Here is a 24,063-nt window from a genome sequence, read left to right as displayed (position 1 = left end):
GCAGTCAGGATTGGAGCCACATTGTGAAGGGCATTGTATAAACTCATGAAGACCATCTCTGACCGAAAGAGCCTAGTTATTGCTTTGTTTGTCATGTTTCTGGGCTTGTAGATGCACTGCACAATGACTTTTGATGTTTCTTTGTAGCCCCAACCACTCAGCAGATTACAGCTTGGGTTTTATTCTTGGCAGAGTATGTGGATGGGAGGCCTTCAAAGAAAATCCATGTGGAAGTGGTGGAAATATTTTATAGGGAGCAGCCTTCTGTCTAACCCAGTAGTGCACCAATGTCCCATTATAGTTTTGGGGTTCCTATGCTGCTCGAGTTGTCATCTTTTGAGTGACTTGTAAAACAGAGGTGATAATCATTCATGATTACTGAGGAACACAAGATGTTTTTTCAAAAGCTCAGAGTCCTAGCCAATATCCAGTTTAGATAATTACATGGTCTTTCTTAAAATTGTAATTTTGGTAGAAATTGTTTATTCTCCTTCCAAAAACTTCTGTGCAGAAAGTCTGATACAGAATAGCTATTGTCTGAAGTAAATCAGATGAAATTCAATAAGGACAAATGCAAAGTACTCCACTTAGGAAGGAACAATCAGTTGCACACATACAAAATGGGAAATGACTGCTTAGGAAGAAGTACTGCGGAAGGGGATCTGGGGGTCATAGTGGATCACAAGCTAAATATGAGTCAACAGTGTAATGATGTTGCAAAAAAAGCAAACATCGTTCTGGGATGTATTAGAAGGAGTATTGCAAGCAAGACACAAAAAGTAATTCTTCCACTCTACTTCACGCTGATTAGGCCTCAACTGGAATATTGTGTCCAGTTCTGGGCGCCACATTTCAGGAAAGATGTGGACAAATTGGAGAAAGTCCAGAGAAGAGCAAGAAAAATGATTAAAGGTCTAGAAAACATGACCTATGAGGGAAGATTGAAAAAACTGGGTTTGTTTAGTCTGGAAAAGAGAAGACTGAGAGGGGACATAACAGTTTTCAAGTACATAAAAGGTTGTTACAAGGAGGAGGGAGAATAATTGTTCTTCTTAACCTCTGAGGATAGGACAAGAAGCAATGGACTTAAATTGCAGCAAGGGCGGTTTAGGTTGGACATTAGGAAAAACTTCCTAACTGTCAGAGTGGTTAAGCACTGGAAAAAATTGCTTAGGGAAGTTGTAGAATCTCCATCATTGGGGATTTTTAAGAGCAGGTTGGACAAACACCTGTCAGGGATGATCTAGATAATACTTAGTCCTGCCTTGAGTGCAGGGGACTGTACAAGATGACCTCTCGAGGTCCCTTCCAGTTTTAAGATTGTATTTCACTCCAGACATGGTTGCATTTCCCGTAGAGGGTGAGCAGTCTCTATGCACAGTTTATCACTTTGAGATCAGGGGTCTCAAACTCAATTTTCTGGGCTGCAGGGAGGGGCCGGTAGCCACTGGAGCAAGCAGGCAGGTGCCGCTCAGCTCCGCTGCGCTGCTGGGGCCCCTGAGGGGGGAGTGCCTGGGGGTGGCAGGTGGGGCCAAGGGAGAGACCTGGCCCCAAAACTGCTGGAGCCCCATAGGTCACATTAGGGAGGCCTGCGGGCCGGGAGTTTGAGACCCCTGCTCTAGGTGAAACACTCTAAAAATATGGTGCCATAGGTGAATTTATACATGTTAACGGTTACCGTGGGGCAGTATCTTCCCTTTCTCAGGAATTTTCTATATTTAAAATGCATCCCTTAATGAGGTGTTAGCTTACTGTGGTAAGATGAGGTAAAAATACACCTTTTTAAGTACAACTAAAGATTTTACATGTTTATTTTAAATAGACCATTGTGTGGAAGTTGGTGCTCTATCTCTCTGATCTATCTATCAACTCAAAAAACCCTTCATTTATTAGGTTTGCAAAGTCAACCATTCAAAAGATAAAAAATGCTAGAATTAAAGTTTCCTGTTCAGCTGCCTTAAGGATGAGGCCAGTTTTCCTCTTCATCATCTGGCTGGTGGCCACCTCTTAAACACCTCCTCATGGCCTGAGGTTGCTCTCAGACCTCTTTTTTCCCTCTTCAGGGCCTCTTAAGTGTGCCACACACAAACTCTTCTTAAGTTCAGCAATACCCCTCTCTAGGGTTGGATTTATTAGTGTATGAAAATATTCAGAATAGAAGTTCGCAAATCCCCATCAAGTCTCTGCTCCCAGGTTTTCCCTACCTGGAGCCTTGTCCTTGAAAACTCAAGGTAACCTGCTGAAGTCCACTTGCTCCCAGCAGCCAGTGACTCTGCTTGTTTCTCCCTGAGCATCCTCCTTTCTCTGCAGCTTCCTGCTGCTCTTATAGGGGAATTACCTGATCCCTGCTCATGTGTGCCTCCTTAGTAACTAGGGTTGGCTGGCTCCAGGCCTCTAGACCTTAAAGGGGCAAGCTACTCTGTTACACTCTTTCTGCAATCCTCTGCCTCATTCACTATAAGCCTTCTGCAATAAATGAGCCAAGGGTCCTATTGATAACAGTCTCCTTTACAACACAACCCTGATTTTTCTCCAGAGCAGATCAGTCTTGTCGATGAACTGATGAAGCCCCAGTCCTGTGGGGAAAAAAAGTATGTGATCATATAATTAAGGACTGTATCATAATTCATATGCTCAAGGGGGTCGAATTAAGATTGCATGGGCAACCTTGATTCTGGCATTTCCTAACTTCTGAGTGCTTGACATTGCAACCTTAATAATGTTCTTTTAACACATGGTGTATGGGGGGGAGGGGCAGAGCATTAGAGCACGCACTTAGGAAATCACACAAACTGGGGGAGAGGGGGGCGGAAATTCCACCATGTAGCATCATATTGAAACCTATATGGTTCATCAGCAGGATTGGAACATTTTGGTTCAGCCCCTTGAACTTGAGCTAATGGAGTAAGTGGTGGCAGTAGTAGGTTGTCAATTCTCTGTGTGGACCAGCACTAGTGGGGGATGAGACACACACTTTGCCAGTGGGTTTCACAGATATTTGCTGACAGCAGGGGAATGGTGAAACTCAGGAATCTTGGGTTCCATTCCAGGCTCTGGAGAGCAGTGTGCTCTACTGGGCACAGACTCTTCTGCCTCTTCCCCCAAATTGTGGCCCCTTCTTGCCCCGTTTCTTACAGTCTGTCCCTGTCCTGTCTCTACCCCATCCCAGCACCTCATTGCAGTCCCATTCTCCTCATCCAGTCAGTCCCAGTCTCTACTCCTCAGGTTCCTCCCTGTCTCTTTAGCCAGCCAGTCTCTGTGCCCCTACACTGGCTGCTAGTCCTTGTCCACCTCCCCAGACACTTCATACAATATCAGCCTTAACCCCCACTCCATCTCTGACTCCTTAACCCAGTCTTTTTGTCTATCCAATCCCAGTCTCTCTCTCTCTCTCTCTCTCCTTGCCCCAGGTATTTGTCCGATCTCAGTGTCATTCCCCCACCGGCCAATCCCACTAGCTCCCAATCTTCTCCCTTTCCTGTTTCCCTCACCAACTCCCAGTCCTGGTTTCCCCCCACCATCCAATGGTTCCCAGTCCTAGACTCCTTGCCCAACTGGTCCCAGCCTCTCCTTCCATACCCAGCTCCCAGTGTCCCCACCCAACCTGTTCCAGCTGCCTCCTCCCACTACCACCTCTGTCTCCCAGTATTAGCCTTGCCCCCTCTTCAGTTCCCAGTCCGTCTCCTGATTCCTTCTCCCAAACTACCCCTTTCCCTCCCACCACTTCAACTTTGTTCCCTCTGCATTTGAATCAGATGGCTTCTTCCTCCACAGGGCCTGGCTTCCAACAGGGTGGGGGAGTCCTGGACAGGACAGGTTCCCTGCTTTCAGTTTCAGTACCTGGCCCCACTCTGGCTCAGAACAACTGGGATCAGCCATTACAGAGAACGTTTGGCTCTTCCTCTGAAGCCCTGGGCTGGCGCATGCTCAGTTGCTCTGTGGGGATGGCATATGCACAGTCTGATCAGCACTAGGAGCTGAGAGAGCCTTGAGCATGTTCAGTGAGCTTGGAATATTCAGAGATTTTATCTGTTAAACTCTAAGTAGCCTACTGAGAGTGTGTAAACTGTGATTATTTTTTTTTGTCAAAGGCTTCTAAATTGGTCACATTTTGGCCAGTTTTCACTAGGGTGGAAAAGGCACATCCCTGACAAATTTAAAGTCCATGCTCTAAAGGCTAGGGGCACTAAAGTTGTTCAAAGAAAAGATGACAAGAATTTTTTAACATAGCAATTCTTATTCTAGCCTTATTCTTAGAAATGGCTGAACTGTTCTGGCTGAAATTTTCCAGAAGAATTCAACCTGAGGCAGACACCCAGCATGGAAAAAATCAGTCTAAATCAGTGGTTCCCAAACTGGGGTTCGGGAACCCCTGGGGGTTCGCAAAATGTTACAGGGGGTTCTCAGGAAAAAATTCCCTAATGGCGGACAGAGTTGCCCCAGCAGCCCGGAGCCCCTGGACTTCCAAGAGCTAAGCAGATCAAAGCAAGCATATCTATCACACTGAGGAGATTTAAACTTCAAGACTCCTTATAAGAAATGGAAAGGATGGTGGATATTTTTTGCTGGTTTTAAAATTAAATAGGCAGCTTGTATTGTTTTTAAAATTATTATGAAGAATAAGTTTAAGCTTTGTTCTAACGTGCGTTGTTTGCCTGGCTCAAGACCTGTATGCTTGTGTAGGAGGAACTCTTTGAGTTGGTGTCTTAAATACCTTCATGCTGTTTCACATCTGATACTCCTTGATGAAACATAGGAGCCTTGTCTTATAACAGGCTTATTCAAAGTGATAAACGCTGTGAAAGTGAGATCTTGGAAGAGTGTGGCCGTTTTCATAATGTAATAAAAATACTGTAATGATAAATAATAATTAATAATAAAGAGTGTGTAATAAGCATGTCATAAAAACAAATTTTATATTCCCAAGATCACTGCTCTTATAATTTATACTCAGGTAAAGGAGAAAATCCCTGGAAATATTCATTTTTAGGAGGGGGTTCGCGAGACTTGACATTTTAGTGAAAGGGGTTCACAGGTTGTTAAAGTTTGGGAACCACTGGTCTAAATGGTTAAAGTTTGGCAAAGTTATAAGCAACTGAAAACTGGGTTCTATAATGGGAAGTGTCAGGCAATCATAAAACTAGTTGGTGCTAGCCACCATGAGTATATTATATATTTTTTGCATATAAAGGCTTCTGGGATCAATTTTTTTAAAATGACCCCGGAGTTCCTAATGTTGTACTCACAATTGAGTATGAATGCAAACTGTTGGCAAATGCAATAGATTAAGGATGAAAATGAAAGAACTTATACATGTAATAACTACCTGCCTGAGCCTGCAAACCAGGCGGACAAATACATTCCATTAGTTGTGCTCCCATTTCTGCTAACGTGGATGCCATCTCTAGGAATCAGATTGGTGCTGTGTTTTCAAGTATCAAGAGACCTACTAACAATACATTGCTCTTTATTTGATTCTTTATTAAGCAGTCTGTGCCTGGAGCTGTACAAACTTATAAGAAGACATTTTACTTGCCCCAAGAAACTTACAACCTAGTAGTTTACTATACAGTTTAGCTGCAGTTCCTCTGATTTCTATCTTCAAGGAATAGGGGCGGTTAGGGTAAGTGGGATCAGGATTCACCAAAACTTCATGGCCCCACACAGACTCTTTCTCCTAATATCAGACTTCTTAATTTTCCTCCATCAGCCCTCCCCAAATATACTTGCTCCCAATCCCTCTTACCTACTGGATTCATTGCTCATCTTCGGTGTCTCTCTCTTTCTCTCCTTCCCCTCATAACCACAAATAGATTCTTGGGTTTTCATGTGTCGTTATACATCTTAGCACCCTCAAAACATTGGGTCTGAACCTTGGGGATCCTTTGTATTCAGCCCCTTTAAAGGAAATAACTTCAAAGCAAATAGAGATGCAAAACATGGGTGATTTTACAGAACTGTTTAATTACTGTAATGTAACCTCTCAGTTAGAAATGGACTCAAGCCATGAGGTTCATATCTGTATCCAAACTTTTTCAAAGTTCTGGGATGTTCAGACCAAGGGTTTTGGTTTAGGCCCATCTCTAGTTTCACTGATTTACATTTTTCTTCTTTGATAGGTAGCAGAGCTGAGTCATGAGATGATTATGGAAATAACTGCTCTAAGAGCCAGACTCACTAATCTAGAAAAAGAAAATCTCTGTCTCAAAGAGGAGATAAGGAAAGAAGTACAAGATGAATATGAAACGTTAGTGCAGAATCTATTTGTGACTTGTTTACATCTAAAAGTAAGTACAAACCAAGTGGGTATCTGATAGGTCCCTTTTAGTTGCCATTGTATTATCTAGTATGTGTGGCATAGAAATAAATGAATTAGAAAAATGGGCCCACAAGCTAAAGAGAATGGATGAATTACTGTTCATCTCTTTATGTACTTTGGGAGTATCTTGGGGAAATTTTCAGCTAAGGACGTATGTGGGTCTATTCTGATGAAGAGAAGGTACATTTTAAAGGGGACTAATATCCCATTAAAAAGGGTGGGGACACTTGCTCTTTTTAGCTACAGTGGTGAGAATAAAAGTTAAATTTTAATTTTAAAACAATGTATATTATTTTTCTTAATAACCTAGGGCAGTGGTTCTCAAACTAAGGCCTTCACTTGTTCAGGGAAAGCCCCTGGCGGGCCAGGCCAATTTGTTTACCTGCCACGTCCGCAGGTTCGGCCGATCGCAGCTCCCAGTGGATCGCAGCTCCCAGAGGCCGCGGAAGGACGTACTGGCCGCTGCTTCCCGCTGCCCCCATTGGCCTGGAGCGGCGAACCGCGGCCACTGGGAGCTGCGATTGGCCGAACCTGCGGACATGGCAGGTAAACAAACCGGCCTGGCCCACCAGGGGCTTTCCCTGAACAAGCGGCAGCCCTAGTTTGAGAACCACTGACCTAGGGCCAACTTGTTATGCCATTCCTCATGCTGAGTACTGCCTTACTTCCCAAATGGTCCCTCCTGTTGATTTCACTGGGGCTGTTTGAGGAGTAAGGTACTATGCAGCATGAATGATGGTATCTCAGCCTCTAAACTGAAATGTAAGACAATTACTCACTTGATCAATAACCTGTTCTAGAAGCAATCCAATACATAATCTTGGGGCTCTAGTTCAGGATTATCTGTGAGGTATCCACAAGCCCATTAATGCCCCAGAGGATGGCAAGGGTGATAGCAGAATTACTTGCAGTCTCATCTCCCCACTGTCTCACTTGTTGTCTCTAACATGAATCCATTTTGTACCAAAAAGCTTGTTCTTACAACATGCTACTCATTCTATTAAACACATGTATTTTGTGCATATTGATAGCTTATCTACAAAGCTATGCAATTGAAATGACATGGGCTGGAATGTCTGGCTAGAGGAAGAAATCTGCTTCCTCATTCTGATACTTTATGACTTTGTGAAATAATTATCAGATAAAGTTTTCAGGCAGGAACTAAGATACTTCTCATACCTTCTAAAATACTGTGTGCAAGGGACTCCATGGGGACTGCTAGTCCATGTTCCTCTTTTTCCAGCATCTGATGAGCAGAATACAATCTCATTAAAAGGTGGTTAAAAAAAAATTTGCAGAAAAATTAAGGTCTTGCATATCTTATAAAAAGAGCCACTGATTCATTTAAACGCTCTGCTAGATGCATTTCAATGAGTTACCTGCATATTTTTATATGGAAGAATTATTTAGAATATAGTTTTATTAAGTTCATATGCATGTGTCTTCCCTCCTCCATACTGTTGGCTTCTGTTTCTAATTGCAGGGGAAGCTAGATGACTATCGCCTTAATATGAGCCGACAAGTATTTGAGATCATTAGTGAAGTGAGAAAAGAAGGGGTTGACAATATGATTGATTTGAAGAAAAAATTTGGTTCCACTAAAGATGATGATGGATTGAAAGAACATTTGTCTAAAGTAAGGGAAGGGGTTTGTTTTGTTTCTTTGTTTTTTTAAGTGTAGGAATTATGGGCCCAAACCAAATGTCTGGATATAAAACCTACTGAACTTTTTTGGTGGTTTTGACTCTGAACTTGGCAACTGTCTTGTGTGTCTGTAATGGGCTGACCCAAAAACTTGCATCCTACTCCTGGTGAACTTTGGAGAGGTTGAGTTCTGGGCCTGAGCTTTGCAGTTCAGGTCCATCTGAAGTAGAAATGGAAATGTATAGCTGGAATTTAACCATAAAATCAAAAGGATATTGTTATAATTTAGAACAGACAATGTTCTCAGCACTGGACAAAAAGAGAGAAAGAAAGAAATTGGTATTCTCGGAGCTTTTAGTCTGAAATCTAGGAGGAGAATCAACATTAGAATAGACCCTTGTTCACAGGCAGACACACACAGGCTCCAGCTCCAGTTCAGCAAAGCATTTAAGCACTTGCTTAATTTAGCACAAGTAGTCCAGTTGTAAGTCAGAGACTACTCATGTGCATAAAGTTAATCGCAAGTAAGCACTTTGCTGAATAGCGATGGGGACCACTCATGTGCTTTGCTGAACTGGGGCCATAATCACTAAATCAAGTAATCCTAACTCTCCATAACTAGTCCATAATCTGAAAATTAGGTGTTCCAAAAGGTCAATATGGGAGGGGGAGGGAATCTTATACATCTGAGAACCAAAGAAAAAGCTACCATAAATTCCACATGTAGTGCCGACCAGCTTTTGGCCACGATGGTAATACGAATAATAAGTAATAGTGCATTCAGCCAAATCCTTAGCTCCCCGATGAAGAAGATAATCCAGTGAAAAGAAACAAATTTAGATCATTTTTATATCCAAGGCTAGTTCAACTGATGTGGGAAACTTGGAAGAATAGAGTTGTTGATCAGTCTGTCAATTAAGTCAAATGAGACCAAGTTGGTCTTCCTTTGTCAGCCCAGAATCTTATGTCTAAATATCTATGATAAATCATGAAAAATACACCTCCAGGTCTAACAAGTGGGAAAGCATGTGAAGGGAAATGTAAATGTAATGTGGCCACCCAGATCTATCTCAAGAGTACAGTTTTCATCAACAAGCCTCCCAGCTGGGGCAATGTCAGGAAAAATAGGGTTCAGCTTCTCATATATCTTCTAATTTTGCCATAATACTATTATGTCATCCTTATGAGGAAAATCATAAGTGGGGAGAAATAGGTACTGAATATGAACCAATGAATATGACCTAAAACCACCATTTGGGTAAATTTGGATATCCACAGAAAAATCCATGTGTTTTATCTCAGTGATGTTTTATTTTTACAGTTTACCTGTTTGTTTATTTTCTGTCTGTGGGCAGTGTTCACTTCTGTTCCCTCATAGGTACAGTAACTGAAATTCATTTTGAAAAGTGCACTGGTTTAAACTGCAAAGTTTGAAGGTTTGGAAGTTCAGACTTCAGTTGGAGAGAAAATGTATTGTAAAAACATTGCAGGTTGCTGTAAGGGAAAGTGCCGTTGTAAGAAGTCTCTCTTAATAGTGACTGTAATAATGTTGTCTTTAGCAAGAGCAGCTGCAGGCCTTGCAGGATGAAAACACCAGACTAGGGGAGCTGGTGTGTAAGCTGAAAGTCCTGAGCTGTTGGAAGCAGACTATTCAGAAGGCACAACTCTCTGTAAAGCTGAGAAATGCAGAGAAGGTGAGAAGTCCTGATTCCTTCATTTTTACTTGTCTTTTTTTATTTTCTGCTTAAACTAGGGATCAAATTTGGCCAGCTCGCAGCAGCTAAAAAGCCAGTACTTTTTCATGGTGACTGTTATCTTGTGCTCCAAATTCCAAGCTTCATTTTAAAAGAAGTAAATGATGGTTGTTCACAGTCCAAAGGTAATTTGTACAGAGTGTAAACCTGAACAGAGATGTCTGCCTGACTCAGCAGACAGTCTGAAATAACAACTCTGAGAAGTACTGTGAATAGCCCACATTCACCCCCAATCTACCATGTTCAGTTTTCCACGGAATCGGACTGCACCAGGATTCCAGTGAACTTGAGGACAATCTGTTCATATTCAGCCGTACTGTGAGTTCTTAATGCGTTTTGCTCGCTGAAGCAGGACAAAATGATAAAGCTAATCATTGTACCTTGACAGATTATTTCCTGTAATTACTGAGGTTTTCTTTGCAGGTGATTATATCCCAGGTGTCAGTATTATTGTCTGCTTGTCTGCAAACTTGCTGATAAGATTTCACTTTTAATTTAATTTCAATTAAAACATATATGAATTAACATTCTAGGTGATAGTTGAAAACATTGAGATCTGATTCTACTTCAGCTTTAATGGGAGTGTTTTACCCGAGTAAGGACTGCAGGAAACAATTTAAAGATCTGCAAAGGGAAAAATTAGGCTCATGCCTTTTTGTATGTATGAAGGAGGCCTGCATGTGGAGGCTGTGTGGGTTTGTTGTTGTTTTCAGGGGCAGGGTTGGTTCTTAATTACATTAGAAATTCAGATCATGTCTAGGTTAGAAGATCAGAGTTAACTTGAGTGGTCAACACCTGAATTGGCTTAGCCTAGGTATGAGCTGCAAAGCCATATCTCTTGAGTTACTGTGTCCTCATTGGTGCTGTGCTCACCCATCTCGAGGCGAATCCCTGGGTTCTTTGTGCAGCAGGAAGCTGATCTGCTCTGATTCTTTCCCAATGAATTGTGGAAGGACTAGACTCTGCTTCTGGACACACAGGGGAATTGTGGGAAAGCACTGGAAGACTATCAATACTTGAGTGATTAGCCTACAGCCTCACTGCAAAGTAGGAAGGTTACCAGCCTGAGTGAAAACAGCACCAGAGCGCTAGCTCATACACTGAGCAGTGCCAGCTAGCCTAGATTTAAAACACTCACAAACTCGGGGGCAATACCTGAGTCAAAGTCTGAGTTAACTCTGCAGTGAAGATGTACCCAGAGCATGAATGAACTGTTAAGAGGGTGAAGGACTCTTACTCAGTCTGGTTGTTTAAAACTTTTGTTTGTTTTATTAACACCTATTTAACTCTAGTGATTAACATTTTGAATACAGGAAGGCTTTGCTAAAAATTCAACACCGTTAGCCTTTAATAACATGTTAAGAATTCAAAATAAATGTATCCTATACCTCCTACTGGTCCTCCAAAAAAAACTAAGGAAGATCAGATTTTATACTCCTGATATTGCTAAGGACCAGGGAACCTAGAAATCCGTTTGCCACGGAAAAACATGGCAAATGTAAAAACATATATTAACTAGTAACTACATTTTACTGAAAGTACCAGTGTCACTTATTCAATGTGCACAACCTCCCCCTCCGGTGGTTGATTTTTGTTGAATGTGCTTTAAATTTACATAGCTAAGCATACTCCAATAAGCTGCTTCCAGCGTACAGAGGTTACTCAGTGGCATATAGGGGTTTGTGTTGTAATGCATCTCAAATTTCACTTCAGCTTCCAGATATAAGTAATTAAAGTTATGAAAAGATGCCAAAAACTTTAAAAATCACTAAAATATTGCTGAGTTTGGCAAGGACAAATTTTACGTTGATGGTAATGTGTTGTTCTGTACTGTATGCGGCCAGGCTGTAGATTACATATGAAGGCAGACAATTGCAGAACATGTGGAAAATGCTAAACAAACTGAATGAAAAGAAATGAAGAGGTTGAAATAGTAGGGTCATCAACAATAGCAAAGAAACAATGCACTGTGACTGGATCATTCTATTAATTTTATTTTATTATAATGATTAATGGCATTGGTAGGCTTTGAACTTGCTTAAATTGTAAATATATCAATAAAACATTGTGTTCAACTGATACCTATATATAGTGTGGCTAGGTAAACTAATGTTCAGTGTTTCATTTTAATTGAGTAAAAATGTGGATTTTATGGTTTGGTTTTTTTATTGGAGAATTTTTGGGTTTTTTTAATCACAGAAAACTAGGATCCCTTAAGGTCTTAAACAAACATTTTAATACTTGTACACAGCAATGATGAATGTGAAGCTTGGCTGAAGTGGTGAAGTCAGAGGGTGGGATATTTCCCCAGGGAATGCCTTACTGCTAAATGATGAACTAGCACTCGGCTGAGCCCTCAAGGGTTAACACGTTGTTAATGTAGCCTCACACTCTACAAGGCAGCACAAATGGAGGGAGGGGAGACAGCATGGCAGAGACACACACCCTCTGTGTGTGTGAGAGAGAGAGAGAGAGAGAGATGTGCATTGCCCCTTTAAGTACGCTGACCCCACTCTAAGTACACTGCCTTTTTAAGTAGATCAGCTAGTTGAGACAGCAGCTGCTGCCAGCAAGCTCCCTCTGTCCTGAGCCCTGTCCCCCCCGCTCTATGGAGATGGGGTAAGCAGGGGGCAGGAGCAGGGGGCAGGGGGACACCCTGACATTAGCCCCCTTCTTCCCCCCGCCCCGCACGGCAAGCAGGAGTCTCTGGGAGCAGCTCCAAGGCAGAGGGCAGGAGCAGCACATGGCAGTCGGGGGAGGGACAGCTGAACTGCTGGCAACTGGTAACCTGCTGGGCGGCTGCTGCACAGGGAACTTAGGGGAGCAGGGAGCTGATAGGGGGGCTGCCAGTGCACCCTGGTTCCAAGCCCCCACCAGCTAGCTCCAACGGGCTGCTCTTTCTGCAAGCAGTGGACAAAGCAGGCGGTTGCCAAACAACGTTATAAGGGAGCATTGCACAACTTTAAACGAGCATGTTCTCTAATTGATCAGCAACCTAACAATGAAACAGCGTTAATCGGGACGACTTTAAGTGAGGAGTTACTGTACTAACCTTGAATATTTTGGTAACATTTTATATATACCTATCACATACCTAACCAAAATACACCTCTACCCCGGTATAACGCGACCCGATATAACACGAATTTGGATATAATGCGGTAAAGCAGTGCTCCGGGGGGGGCGGGGCTGCGCACTCCGGTGGATCAAAGCAAGTTCGATATAACACGGTTTCACCTATAACGCGGTAAGATTTTTTGGCTCCCGAGGACAGAGTTATATCGGGGTAGAGTTGTAGTTCTATCCATACAAAATCTGTGTGTAAACCAGGCTTTAGAAAAAATGAGCAGAAACATACCAAACAAGCCGCCAAATACAAAAGGCCCCAAAATCAAACAAGGCCCCCACCCCCCCCTAAATTTTTCAGGCCTTCTTTTTGAATCCGAAAGAAACAAAAAGGGACTCCCGCGACTTATTAAAAATCCCTTGCAGGTCACCTTTCAAGTAATCTGGCGCTATTAACAATACAGGACCATGGCTTTCATTCCTTAATTCTATTACGTTCTTTTTGTTAACAGGAGGCCCTTCAAAACAAAGAAGAGTGTTTGAATGCCAAGATGCTGGCAGAACAAGAGGTGCTTTTATTTCGTCAGCAGCTGGTGGCTATAAGGAAGGCTCTGGCAAAATCTCAAGCAGACAATGAAAGACTAAAGGAACAGTTAGATAAGCAGGTACCTAAAATAACTATCCTGACTCATTCTACGAAGTGGGTCAAATTCTCATCTCCTCAATACCACTTACTTCAATAGAGAATTTTACCCATTGCCTTTCAAGAGGGAAATACTTCCAGAAACAATTGAGGGACAACTGGAAACTGAAGCTGAAGATGTATATATTTTGACTCTACCAAGCCATATATATTGGTTTGAGCTTTTTCTACAGGCACTGTTGTAGTCAGAGAGGAATATAGATAGAAGCTGTTAGGGATCATATATAAGATTTACATCACCTCGGCAAAATGACAATCAAAGATTTAAAAGGGTTATTTTATGAAAATGAAGCTGTAAGATGGAGATATGAACTGTCAAAGAGCCTAAGAATATCTTCCAGATGCTAAATACCTGTATTAAAAAATAACTCCAGTACTCTATTGCTGATAATTATTTTAAATAAGAGGGAAAAAGAACACCCAATGTTTATTCCCACATGAAAAAAGTTTAACTTAGGCCTTGTCTACACTAGAGGTTTAAGCTGATGTAAGTTACGCAGTTTAAGTTACGTAACTTACCAGAGCAGGGAGCTCCTTTCCAGGCATTGCTTAAAGGTGATGTGCAAAGGAGAAAAAATTGGGCTTCTGACCTATTTTCTTTCTGATTCCAGAAAGTTTGAGGGTTGGTTTGTTTTTAATTCTGCTTGTTTTTATATATTAGAAAGGAATGAGTCTTTCAAGTTCTGTTGCCTGACGTGTTATTTCCATGTCATAGAAACACTTGCTACAGGAAGTAGAACATAGGATGACTGAAGAAGCCCGGAGCAGGCAACAGCTGGATGTGATGAAGGCAGCAAACATGGAGAAGATGCTGGAAGACATGGGGCAGAAAGAACAGAGGCTGCAATGTCTGACCGAAGATGCTGAGAAATCTTCTAAAATAGTGCAGCTTCAGCAAAAACGGATCAAAAAAGAAATGCGGCAGGTAAGCACATAACTACACCTTTAAACACTTCAGCATGTACCATGTTGCTAAGGAAGCTCGCATTCCTTGAGACATGTACTAGGCCTCAGTATTGGTTACCAGCTGCATGTCTTTCTCTGATCAATACTGTATGCATCCCCGCCAGTGTCCTGGATTTCACAGAATACTCTGCATTTTGGGAGTTATTGCCGCCTCCTTCTGCAGCCCTGCCAACCTAGGAGATGTTCTGAAGAGACAGACCCTTCAACACAGAATGCCTTTGGGTCTAAGGAACAGTGCACTAGGTTGGGGGCTAGGAGACCATGGGGTCTAAGCTCATCTCTTTCACAGTTTTTTATATTTGTGTGTACTTCACAACCTCTAATATTGAGCATGGCCTTGAATCCCTGTCCTCAGGCAAGTATTCCCCCCATTTTACAAATAAGCTAACGGAGAGGTCACAGGAGGTCACTTCTGGCAGAATTGGGTATAAAACCCAGGTGTTTAAAATGGCAAGCCTAAATTTCCTCCACTCATCCACAATGTGCTAAACCTAAGTATTTGTAAGCACCACTCTAACCACTAGATCATGCTCCCTTCCCAGAACTGGGAGTAGAACCCAGGAACACTGATCTCCAACATTATATCATAATTTAGCAAGTAGTTGTGTAATCCACTGGCAAATGTGTGTTGCATCCCTCACTAGCTGCTGGCCTACAGAGAGGATAACATGGAATTCTTTAGCTCTGTACTAGGGATCTGAAGACTGAGGGTTCAAGTCCTGCTAGTACTTTGTTTGCACATTTTGGAATTTCTGTCCTTCCTAATTTCTTTTTAAACAACTGGTTTAATGAGTGAAAAAACATCCTTAAAAACTGCTTTATAGTTTAAAAAAACAAAAAACAAACAAAAAAACCCCACAAATATTATACCACAACTGACAGATTATAATGTGTAACAAAACACAGGTATATCATGTTTCAGACATTTGCATCACATTATGGTTGCTTCGATCACACATTGGCAGATTTAAGGTTGAGAGGTATGACTGAATGGAATGGAGGAGCTCAGAAGTGCCTACTAGTTAACCCAATGGTATATTAAGTCTTCTTTCTCTTCTCCTGCACTGTCACGTGAACTGTAAATGAGGAAATCCATTCCAGCAGTTTCATCATAAACTTAGAAGTTACCAACATTTAAATGTTCTTATTGGGTGAAATCAAACATGCAGTACTATATTTGGTATAAATTATAGACTGCCTAATCATTCCCAACAGCACAAGCCTTTCACTTACAATAAAAGTTTGGCAAATTCTACTTGGTTTGTTTTTCTGCAGATTTTACTGACCTTATCTGATTATATATTTTGTGTTTAAACAGTTCTGGGATAATCTAGATCCTCTTAGGAGATTTATTGAAGTATAATGTAGATCCAAGAGTGCCTTGACAGCCAAAACATACACAAAACAGCTGCTGTTTAGTATAAAACAAAAGCACATGATTTTTCATCTTCAGCCTATCTTAATCCCGTTACTATGGTAGAATAACAAAGAAAAGGCTTGTTGCAATTAGTCCAGCAAATACAGGGCAAAACCATTGACTCAGGGCAAGAGAGACACAATCAAAACCACAACACCTTGGTTGCTGCCATAGGTAGGTCATTTTTCTCTCCACTCCAAATGTTTACTGTTGTAAAAAAAAAGAAATATAATTAGCATGTATGCTAATTGTCAAGTCATTGATACTATAACACAGGTTGTATACAGCCATTGCAGACAGCATACATAGCTGGCATGTAGAAATTTTATTATTCCTTTGCTTTATCTACTTTCTATCTGACATGATTAGGTATTAAGGGGGACACATCCATTACCAGTGGTTCTCAAACCGGGGTTCAAGGAACCTTTTTTGATGGTCCACTGAATGAAACATTTTGGGACACAGGCAGGGTTGAGCCCAGTCTACACACAGAAATTGCATCAATTTAACTAAATCAGTGCCAACATGTTGTAAGGACAGTCTGAAGTTGGTTATCGATTTAACTTAATTTAATTGCTTAACAATGTCCTCCATTATTAGACTGATTTAAGACTGTCTGCAAAAAGAACTGGCACAAATGTAAGTGAATCAATTTAGAAGCTGATTTAACTAAATGAGTACAATTTCCGTTGTCCAGCGCTTGGATTGGGTTGTCGGGTGGATGAGTGGGTCAATGAGAGGTGCTTTGTGTCTCTTACAAAGTGACCAGCAGAATGAAAATGTTTGAAAACCACTTGATTAGATTTTAGTCAGGTACATCCCCTTGGCTGCACTTCATGCACTCCACAATCTCTAACAGTATAAAGTGTGGCTTTCCAACCCTTATTTGCAGTCCTACCATAGATAGGATAAAATGTCCTTGTTCTTATCTGACTGCCTCTCCTATTAACCTGGCCAAAGTATTTCTCTCTTCAACCACCTGAACAGTCCAATTGAAAGCACCCACCGCGATTTGGGAGAGTCGGGATGACAGATAGCATTTTGCTGGGAATAGTTCGGCAGGCTGCTGGCACTTTCTGTGACTGCCTTTATTAAGAGTGTATGACATCAAGAGACTTTTGGAAGAGCAAAGCATTCAGCCCTGGCACACAGGCCAATGAGTTCATAGTTCCCATCTCTAAATGGTGCAGCTGTGCACCCTTTTGTTGTGTTTACAAAATACTTGTAACCCTTTGAGTGCCGAGAAGCCTCAGTAGCTGAATTGGCCTTTGAGAAAATAAATAATGTGGTATTGGATAAACAAAACAATTACAGTGTCAGGACTTTTAGTGCTACAGTGGTCCCTGCTGCTGCTAGCTCCCAAGAAGAAGACCTATGTGGGCATGAAAGCATATGGCTTATAACAGTTACCCTGTCTAGAACCAAGCCATCATCTCAGCAGTGTCTGATTCAGTTGTTGGTTCTCATTTCTTGATCCTTGTTCTGGCAGGGAGTGAGGGCACTGAGAAGACAGGCCACACAGCCCTTGGAGGAGCTGAGGGAAAGATGACTTGCTGTTGTTCACTCCTATCTTTCATTCAGAATGGCATTGAGGCTGGAAGTGGCTGGTCATGGCGTGGGTTACAAGAGTTATTAATAGAGAGCTCAGGGGAGTGAGGAGGGAAAAGGCCCTAGGTTGTCTACTGTCCTTTCTTAAAATGCTGGAAACTGCAGATTTTATTAAATAGTTATAATGACCATTTATACCAATTATATCACTGTCTCCTCCAGAAGGATCCCAGACACATTTTATAAAATTATATCTAGGAATTACTTCATTCACCGCCGAACTGTGACCACCTCTGATGCTGAAGGCATCTGCTTCTCCTCCTTTTGAGCCCTTTAGCCTGTGACTTTGCTTTGAACGAGGATTGTCAGAAGATTTTTTTTTCTTTTTTAACCTGAATCCTCTTCATGTGGTATTGCCATCCTCCTTAGATAAGAAGCCAGTTGATCCAAGAACGTAGTTTAAAACTGGATGCTTTCCAGTGGGTGGATGAACTGCAGTGTCAGGTTTATGACTTGGAAGCTGTAACATCCCAGAGAAACTCACCCACAGGTAAGGGAACATGTATTTCTTTTAAAATGACATGAACATCTAAACAAGGAGAGTAGATTTTTCCAGCTTAATTGTGTGGCTTGGGTACTGTACCACCATGGGGATTGCCAAAATGGCGCATGCCTGCATAGTCACCAACCCCCACCTACAAAAATAGATGGTTCCTCTCTTCTTTTTTTTTCTCATCATGTGTGAAGAAGGCCTGAAAGATGGCTTTGGAGTTTTGGGGGTGGGGATTTTTTTTTGTTTTTTTGTTGTTTGCTTGTTTTTTAACCTTAGCATCATCAGGAATATAAATACTGATGTTTTTACTGGAAGTCTCTTTGGAGGACAAGAGAACAGGAGTTTGGAGCTTTCTCAGCTCTTCACTGAAGGGACAAGAATTTTGAAGCTTTAACAAAGATTTTTTTTCTTCCCAGCTGTTTTTTTAATAACACCTGTTTAATTCAAAGTGCTTTAAACAGGTTGATGAAAAAAGAATATTAAACTGCCTTTCCAGTGTTAGCAGAGATGAAAAATACAGCCAGTGTAAATACCAAATGGGCAAGTAAGGCTGAGTACATTCTGAACCAACCAGAGATAGCTCTCTATGGGCAAATCAAACACACAGGATGAAAAGAAGTGAAAATCAGCGTGGACATTTCAAAGTATTTGGTCTGCAGGGAGTTCCCCTTATTCAACCTGTTGCATAGCTGGAGAACTTGTCTGGAGAGCAAGGAAAAGCCCTTTTTTAAAATGGAGCCTGCCTCAAAATACAGACATTCCGCTGACGTCTGTCCCCAAATACTAAAAGGACATGCTTTTCTCTAGCTTTTTCTTGATGAGTATGATGTTAATTGTGTATTATGGATGTTGTAATTTATTTCTTTAAAAAGGAATGAAGAAGAAGTCCACTAATCTGATGTCTTCTAGTGCTAGCAGCGTAAGAAGTCCTTTGTCAGGTAATAAACCAATACAGAATAACTATCACAGGCTCACAGAGTGCAAAGGTTTATAATTTTTATTAATTTGAATAAGGCTGTATTGTCTTTAGTTGTAATATCAAGCCCTAAAGTAATTGTATGCATTACCCTTCATTCTAGTGTTTTCATAGATTCATAGATTCTAGGACTGGAAGGGACCTCGAGAGGTCATCGAGTCCAGTCCCCTGCCCGCATGGCAGGACCAAATACTGTCTAGACCATCCCTGACAGACATTTATCTAACCTTTCATATTCATATTCATCTAGGGGTGACAACTGAACAGTTGCTATGTCTCTGTCGATTTAGGCTGTAATTGCAACCACAGCCACACCCTCATTTGATCTGGTTACAATAATCACAGTAGAGTTGTCCACATAGATGCTTTAGTCACAGCACAACCAACTGTCCATCACGCTGCCTATCTGTGCTTTCTGAGAAAATCTGGCCTGCTGTCTCGTATTGCCTCAGCAGGGGATAGGGGACAGGCACACAGATTAGTACCAGCAACACTCAGGACAATGCATTCTGGGATGTCTTGCTGTACAAAGATATGGGAAGGAGCAGGAGCACCCATCTCAATTACACTGACTTAGGGTCGTATCTGCATGGCAAAATAAGTGCTATAATTAAGTTTCAGAAACATAGCTAGGTGCCAGTCAAGGCTATTGGCAAGGGTGACATGCGGCAAGCTGCCAGTGGCTACTAACAGAATATTAACCATGCTGTATGTGGAGACAATCCAAGCTTAGAGCTGATCATAGCAGTAGCCAGTTAGAAACTCAGCATCTGCTTCAGAGATTTCTTAGTGCCTAAACAGACCAACGGTCAATTAGGGAAGTGTCTCTGTCTGCGTGAAGACCTAATGAAGGGGAAAAAACTAAGCTAACGCTTGAAATTGAAGAAACCATGGACTTAGATTTTTGATTCTGTTGCAATCTAAGGGATAATGACAACAGAGCTTTGGAGAAACTATTTGCCTATAATGGATTAGATTAGAGCTTGGATCAGCAAAGATCTGCTTCACTGATCTGTCCACAGATGGTGTAATATATGTATGAGTCCCACAGTAATGAGACTTTCTCTAACCAGTGACAGGGCTTTGATTAAGTCTTTATGCAGAAATATTGTGGCTATTTTTAATTCTGCACATTCTATTAGAAACCATACAGGAACCACTATGCAGTTAGGACAGGACTAAGAAAGAAGTTGCTTACAATTCTGTATGACTGTTAACATCTGTATTTTTATGATGTTTACATATCAGAACAGGTGCTTTGTGTATTTTTGCTAAAGTCAAGTTCTGCTGTAACTCCACATTATTTATAATATAGGTTCTGCATCATGGGCCCAGCGCACAGTGATCTCAGCATCCACTCTACCCAGGGATTACAAGCAAAATCCTTTGACTCCAGATCCCAAAGGTAGCAATATAACATCAGGAAAGACTGAAAGGCCAAAGACTGTGAGTAATGGTGGATTTGGTAGTGAGCGGTTAAAAAAAAAAAAAAAGTCAGTGAAGTTTGTTAAAAATGAATTGTGTTGAATCAGCTTTTAGGTCTGGATAAACAGTCAAATCCCCCTTAAAGATCTTGATAAAGTAGTGGAATGGGGGAGTGATATAATTGAAGCCTTCCTGTTACACCTGATTCACAGTTCTTATACACTATTGGCTGATTTCCAGGGACTTGTTAGGCTTCTAAGGGACAATGTGTCAGGAAGGACCACCTACGCAGCGTGCTGTGGCAGGGTCAGTGACTTCTGAGAAGAGCAGAGGAGGTGTCTTACAATGAATCCTGTCCCCCTCTCCAGCCAGGAACCACCCCATTCCTAGTCAGCCCGCCTTCTTCAAGCCACTTCCCTTTGTTCAAACTAGGAAGAAGCATGTGCCTGTAGCACATGCTGGGATGGGTTGCTGATCAGGATAAATCTACTCAGGCTCAGTGTAATTACTGCATAGACTCCTCCCCAGGGTTAATATTACAGCCCACTCACTTACAATTGCAGGTGCCCAGCAGATGGAAGAACAGAGTGATAGATGCTCTTTTACCAGACCTGGCTGAACACACACAACCGCCCATCCTCATGCAGCAGCATGAACACAGGCTGGCCCAAAAGTGAGCTGAAATGTACTTTTGATTAAAATCAGAGGGTGTTTTCAGACCTATGCATTGTAACTGATCTGGCTAACGTGGAGTAGGCTAATGAAATTTATGCAAAGCCAAACTGATGTACAAAGTAACATGTGCTCTGACTGGGCCCTGGTCTACACTACAAACTTATAGAGGTATAAATATGTTGCTGAGAGATGCAGTTATACCGACCTAACTCTCAGTGTAGACAGTGCTATGTCGGGGAGGTGGAGTACCTACGCTGATGGGAGAAGCTCTCCCATTAGTGCAGGCAGCATCTTCACGAAGCGCTACAGCGGGGCAGCTGTCCCGTTGTAAGTGTAGACAAGGCCTGACAATCGTTTACTGGTGTGAACTGCGAAAGGCTTTTTGTTTTATAAAGATTGTGCATATTTGGCAATATGCACAGGTATGGAGAACCCCCAAAATATTAACCACATTCCAGGATTTGCTATGAAATTTTGTTTGTTTTATATAAAAGTAAATCATTCTGCTGGCCAACCTTCCATGGGAGAAAACAAAGCTTCTGAGTACAGCATACTTTGCAAATAAGTAATTTCCCTCTGGAGAACGTGAAAAGTACTGGAAAACACCAGGAACCTCTCAGAGGGGGAGTGGGATGAAGGGGCTTATCCTGCTGTTCAGTTATCACTAGAGCTGGTCAAAAAATGAAAATTACTTTTCACAATTTTTTTTTTGTTTGAATTCGAACAAAAAGTTCAAAAATTTTGGTGCAAAGTAATTTTAGAAAAGTTGTTTCTGGAGAATCAAAACAATGTTTTGAAAAATTCCAGGGAGCAGGGGATTCTGGGCAGGAAACCAGGAAGACCTGGTTTCCATCAAAAATTTCTACCGATTTGACACATTCCTGTGAAAAGTTTCAATTCTAGTGAATCAGCAGTTTCCAACAAGCTCTAGTTATTACCTCCTCTTTCACTTGTCACAGAAACTGATGTTCTGGGACTCCCTATTATCTAAAATATGGTGATGAGAAAAGCTCTGTTCAGTGTAGTCCTGAAGCCTTAAAACTCCACCTGTCCTACTGATGAGTGTGTTAGCCTGATCTATAGTGTGGGTATTAATTATATTGATTACTTAAAAATTCCCAGGTATCACTTTGAGGGTTGACAGGTTCTTGTCCCAAGATCAGGCCCAGTATTATTAAAATCACTATATAGTTGGGAACCCCGATGGCTCTCACTTTAGGAACTCTTCTATATTTCCAAATAGTTTATTAATACATTTAGCAAAGTCACACACACACTAACTCAGTAAGATAGAGAGTGACACTACAGAATGTACATCTGCACATCCATATACTCACACCATCCCTTGCAGGACGACCTGAAATGTTAGCCATCACCTTCCTCCTCATCATGAGTAGCCATCGTTCTAGCCCCTTCCAAGGGCTACATCTCTCTCTCCTACCCCACAGGCTGGAATGCAAGCTTTATAATATGTTACACTGATGCCACTATATTTAAAACATATTCAGTAGGGGGGTTTCACTTTTTCCTTATATATATATTTCCTCCTCCTACCAATGTTGAGGTGTCCTCCTTCTATAGATTAGTATACTGATACATGTAACTACCATTTCAGCTCATGATCATATCTGTCACCCCTTGCTTAAGCATATTTGCAGTTACTACTTCCATGTTCCTTGTGGTAGAACATTCTAATTCCTACCATTAAGCAAGCTCTCCTTAGTATCTAAAAGTAACTGCTGATCTATGTCAAGGGTTACAGCCTACTTAACCACACTTATGCTAACTTATGCTTCAGCTAATGTCTTACAAGATACAGACATGCCAAACCGCTGGGAAAAAAATGCAGAAATTGGGCGTGTTTTTTTCCTTAATTGGCTTACAAGTTGCTTGTTGGCTAGTTTTTGGCTCGTAGCTTGTTTCTTCTTTTTTTTGATCGGCTCCTGGCAAGCAGGGGTAGGGGGGAGAAAAGTCAGGGGTGCACAGTGGGCCCACCACAGTCCCAGACTGCATGCCGGGGGGATCTAGTCACATAGTGTGTTGGGGTTCTTAGGAATTGGCCTGGTTTTGAAATGGGATTAGCTTGATTTTTGGCTTATTGTGAAAGTTGGCAAGTGTGGATACAGCGGGTTTCTTGCATTACAGCTAATAATAAAAGCAGGGCAGTGAATAGAGTAAAAGCCAGCCTATGGGCTACACGTGTCATTTACAAGAGCTGTGTTATTTAGTGGAATTGATCCCATAGAAATAGTGTAGTTCTAAGGCTCCAGGACTGTACACTGCTTGTTCAGTCAGGCACTGCCATATATCTGTCTACCTGTGTACTTCAACCAATTAATATTCTAATGTGCGAGAGTGGACATGGGCTGTTTTTGCCCATCCACTGATTCGTCTGTGCCTTAAGATGCACAGCCATTGGAACTAAAGCCTGACCATATTGCCAATGGACCACCATAATCTGCATATATTTAGATTAATGTCCATTTGTTTCCACCTGGTGCCTTTAACATAAAGTAAGTAAAATGGATGTGCCTAGTTTTACAGCTGTCATGTGTATATTCTCTTCTCCTTCCTCTCCTACTTCCCCTGCCTAGCTCTTGCTTCTGATTCTTACATCCTCTTCTTCTGTCATCATCTCACCTGTAATCTGAGAACAGCTTAATAGTCGTGCTTCCCTGCCACAGCTCAGGCCAGTCCCAGCTTGAAGTAAGGCTGCTATGAGAGTTAATGACAAGACTCTGTTGTACTACTACAGGTTCTCAGCTGGTGTGTTTTTTTTAGGTACCAAGGCAGAGCCCCAGCAATGACACTTTTTCAAAGACAAAGGATGGCAACTCTAACTGGCTTTTTCTTTCACAGCATTAACCTTTCTGTAAAATAACACTCATCAGACTAGATGAAATAATGGTCTCTTCTGGCCTTAAATACCTCTGAAGATGTAGACCTTAGTTTCATAGATTTTAGGTGCCAAAATGCTTTAGATGCCATAGCCACACTTGCTATTGTAAAGAGCAAAA

The 24,063-nt window shown here is 41.6% G+C and overlaps 1 protein-coding gene across 1 annotated transcript in view; it reads left to right on the top strand.

Moving 5' to 3' along the window:
• Nucleotides 1–21,933, top strand: part of LOC112102826 (coiled-coil domain-containing protein 162-like) — a 30,816-nt gene extending 8,883 nt beyond the window's left edge. The window contains exons 8-16 of the mRNA XM_029912167.1: nucleotides 6,120–6,287; nucleotides 7,803–7,955; nucleotides 9,523–9,657; nucleotides 13,296–13,448; nucleotides 14,202–14,411; nucleotides 17,847–17,967; nucleotides 18,843–18,908; nucleotides 20,262–20,414; nucleotides 21,854–21,933. Of these exons, the coding sequence (XP_029768027.1) occupies nucleotides 6,120–6,287; nucleotides 7,803–7,955; nucleotides 9,523–9,657; nucleotides 13,296–13,448; nucleotides 14,202–14,411; nucleotides 17,847–17,967; nucleotides 18,843–18,908; nucleotides 20,262–20,414; nucleotides 21,854–21,933 (1,239 nt within the window). The remainder of the gene's footprint in view (nucleotides 1–6,119; nucleotides 6,288–7,802; nucleotides 7,956–9,522; nucleotides 9,658–13,295; nucleotides 13,449–14,201; nucleotides 14,412–17,846; nucleotides 17,968–18,842; nucleotides 18,909–20,261; nucleotides 20,415–21,853) is intronic.
• Nucleotides 21,934–24,063: the final 2,130 nt, after the last annotated feature.

Source organism: Terrapene carolina, unplaced genomic scaffold, assembly GCF_002925995.2.
Source record: "Terrapene carolina triunguis isolate 2854851 unplaced genomic scaffold, T_m_triunguis-2.0 Scaffold42, whole genome shotgun sequence".
Classification (NCBI taxonomy): Eukaryota; Metazoa; Chordata; order Testudines; family Emydidae; genus Terrapene; species Terrapene triunguis.
The sequence above is the reverse complement of the archived record's forward strand: the minus strand, read 5'-3'. Positions and strand labels throughout refer to the sequence as shown.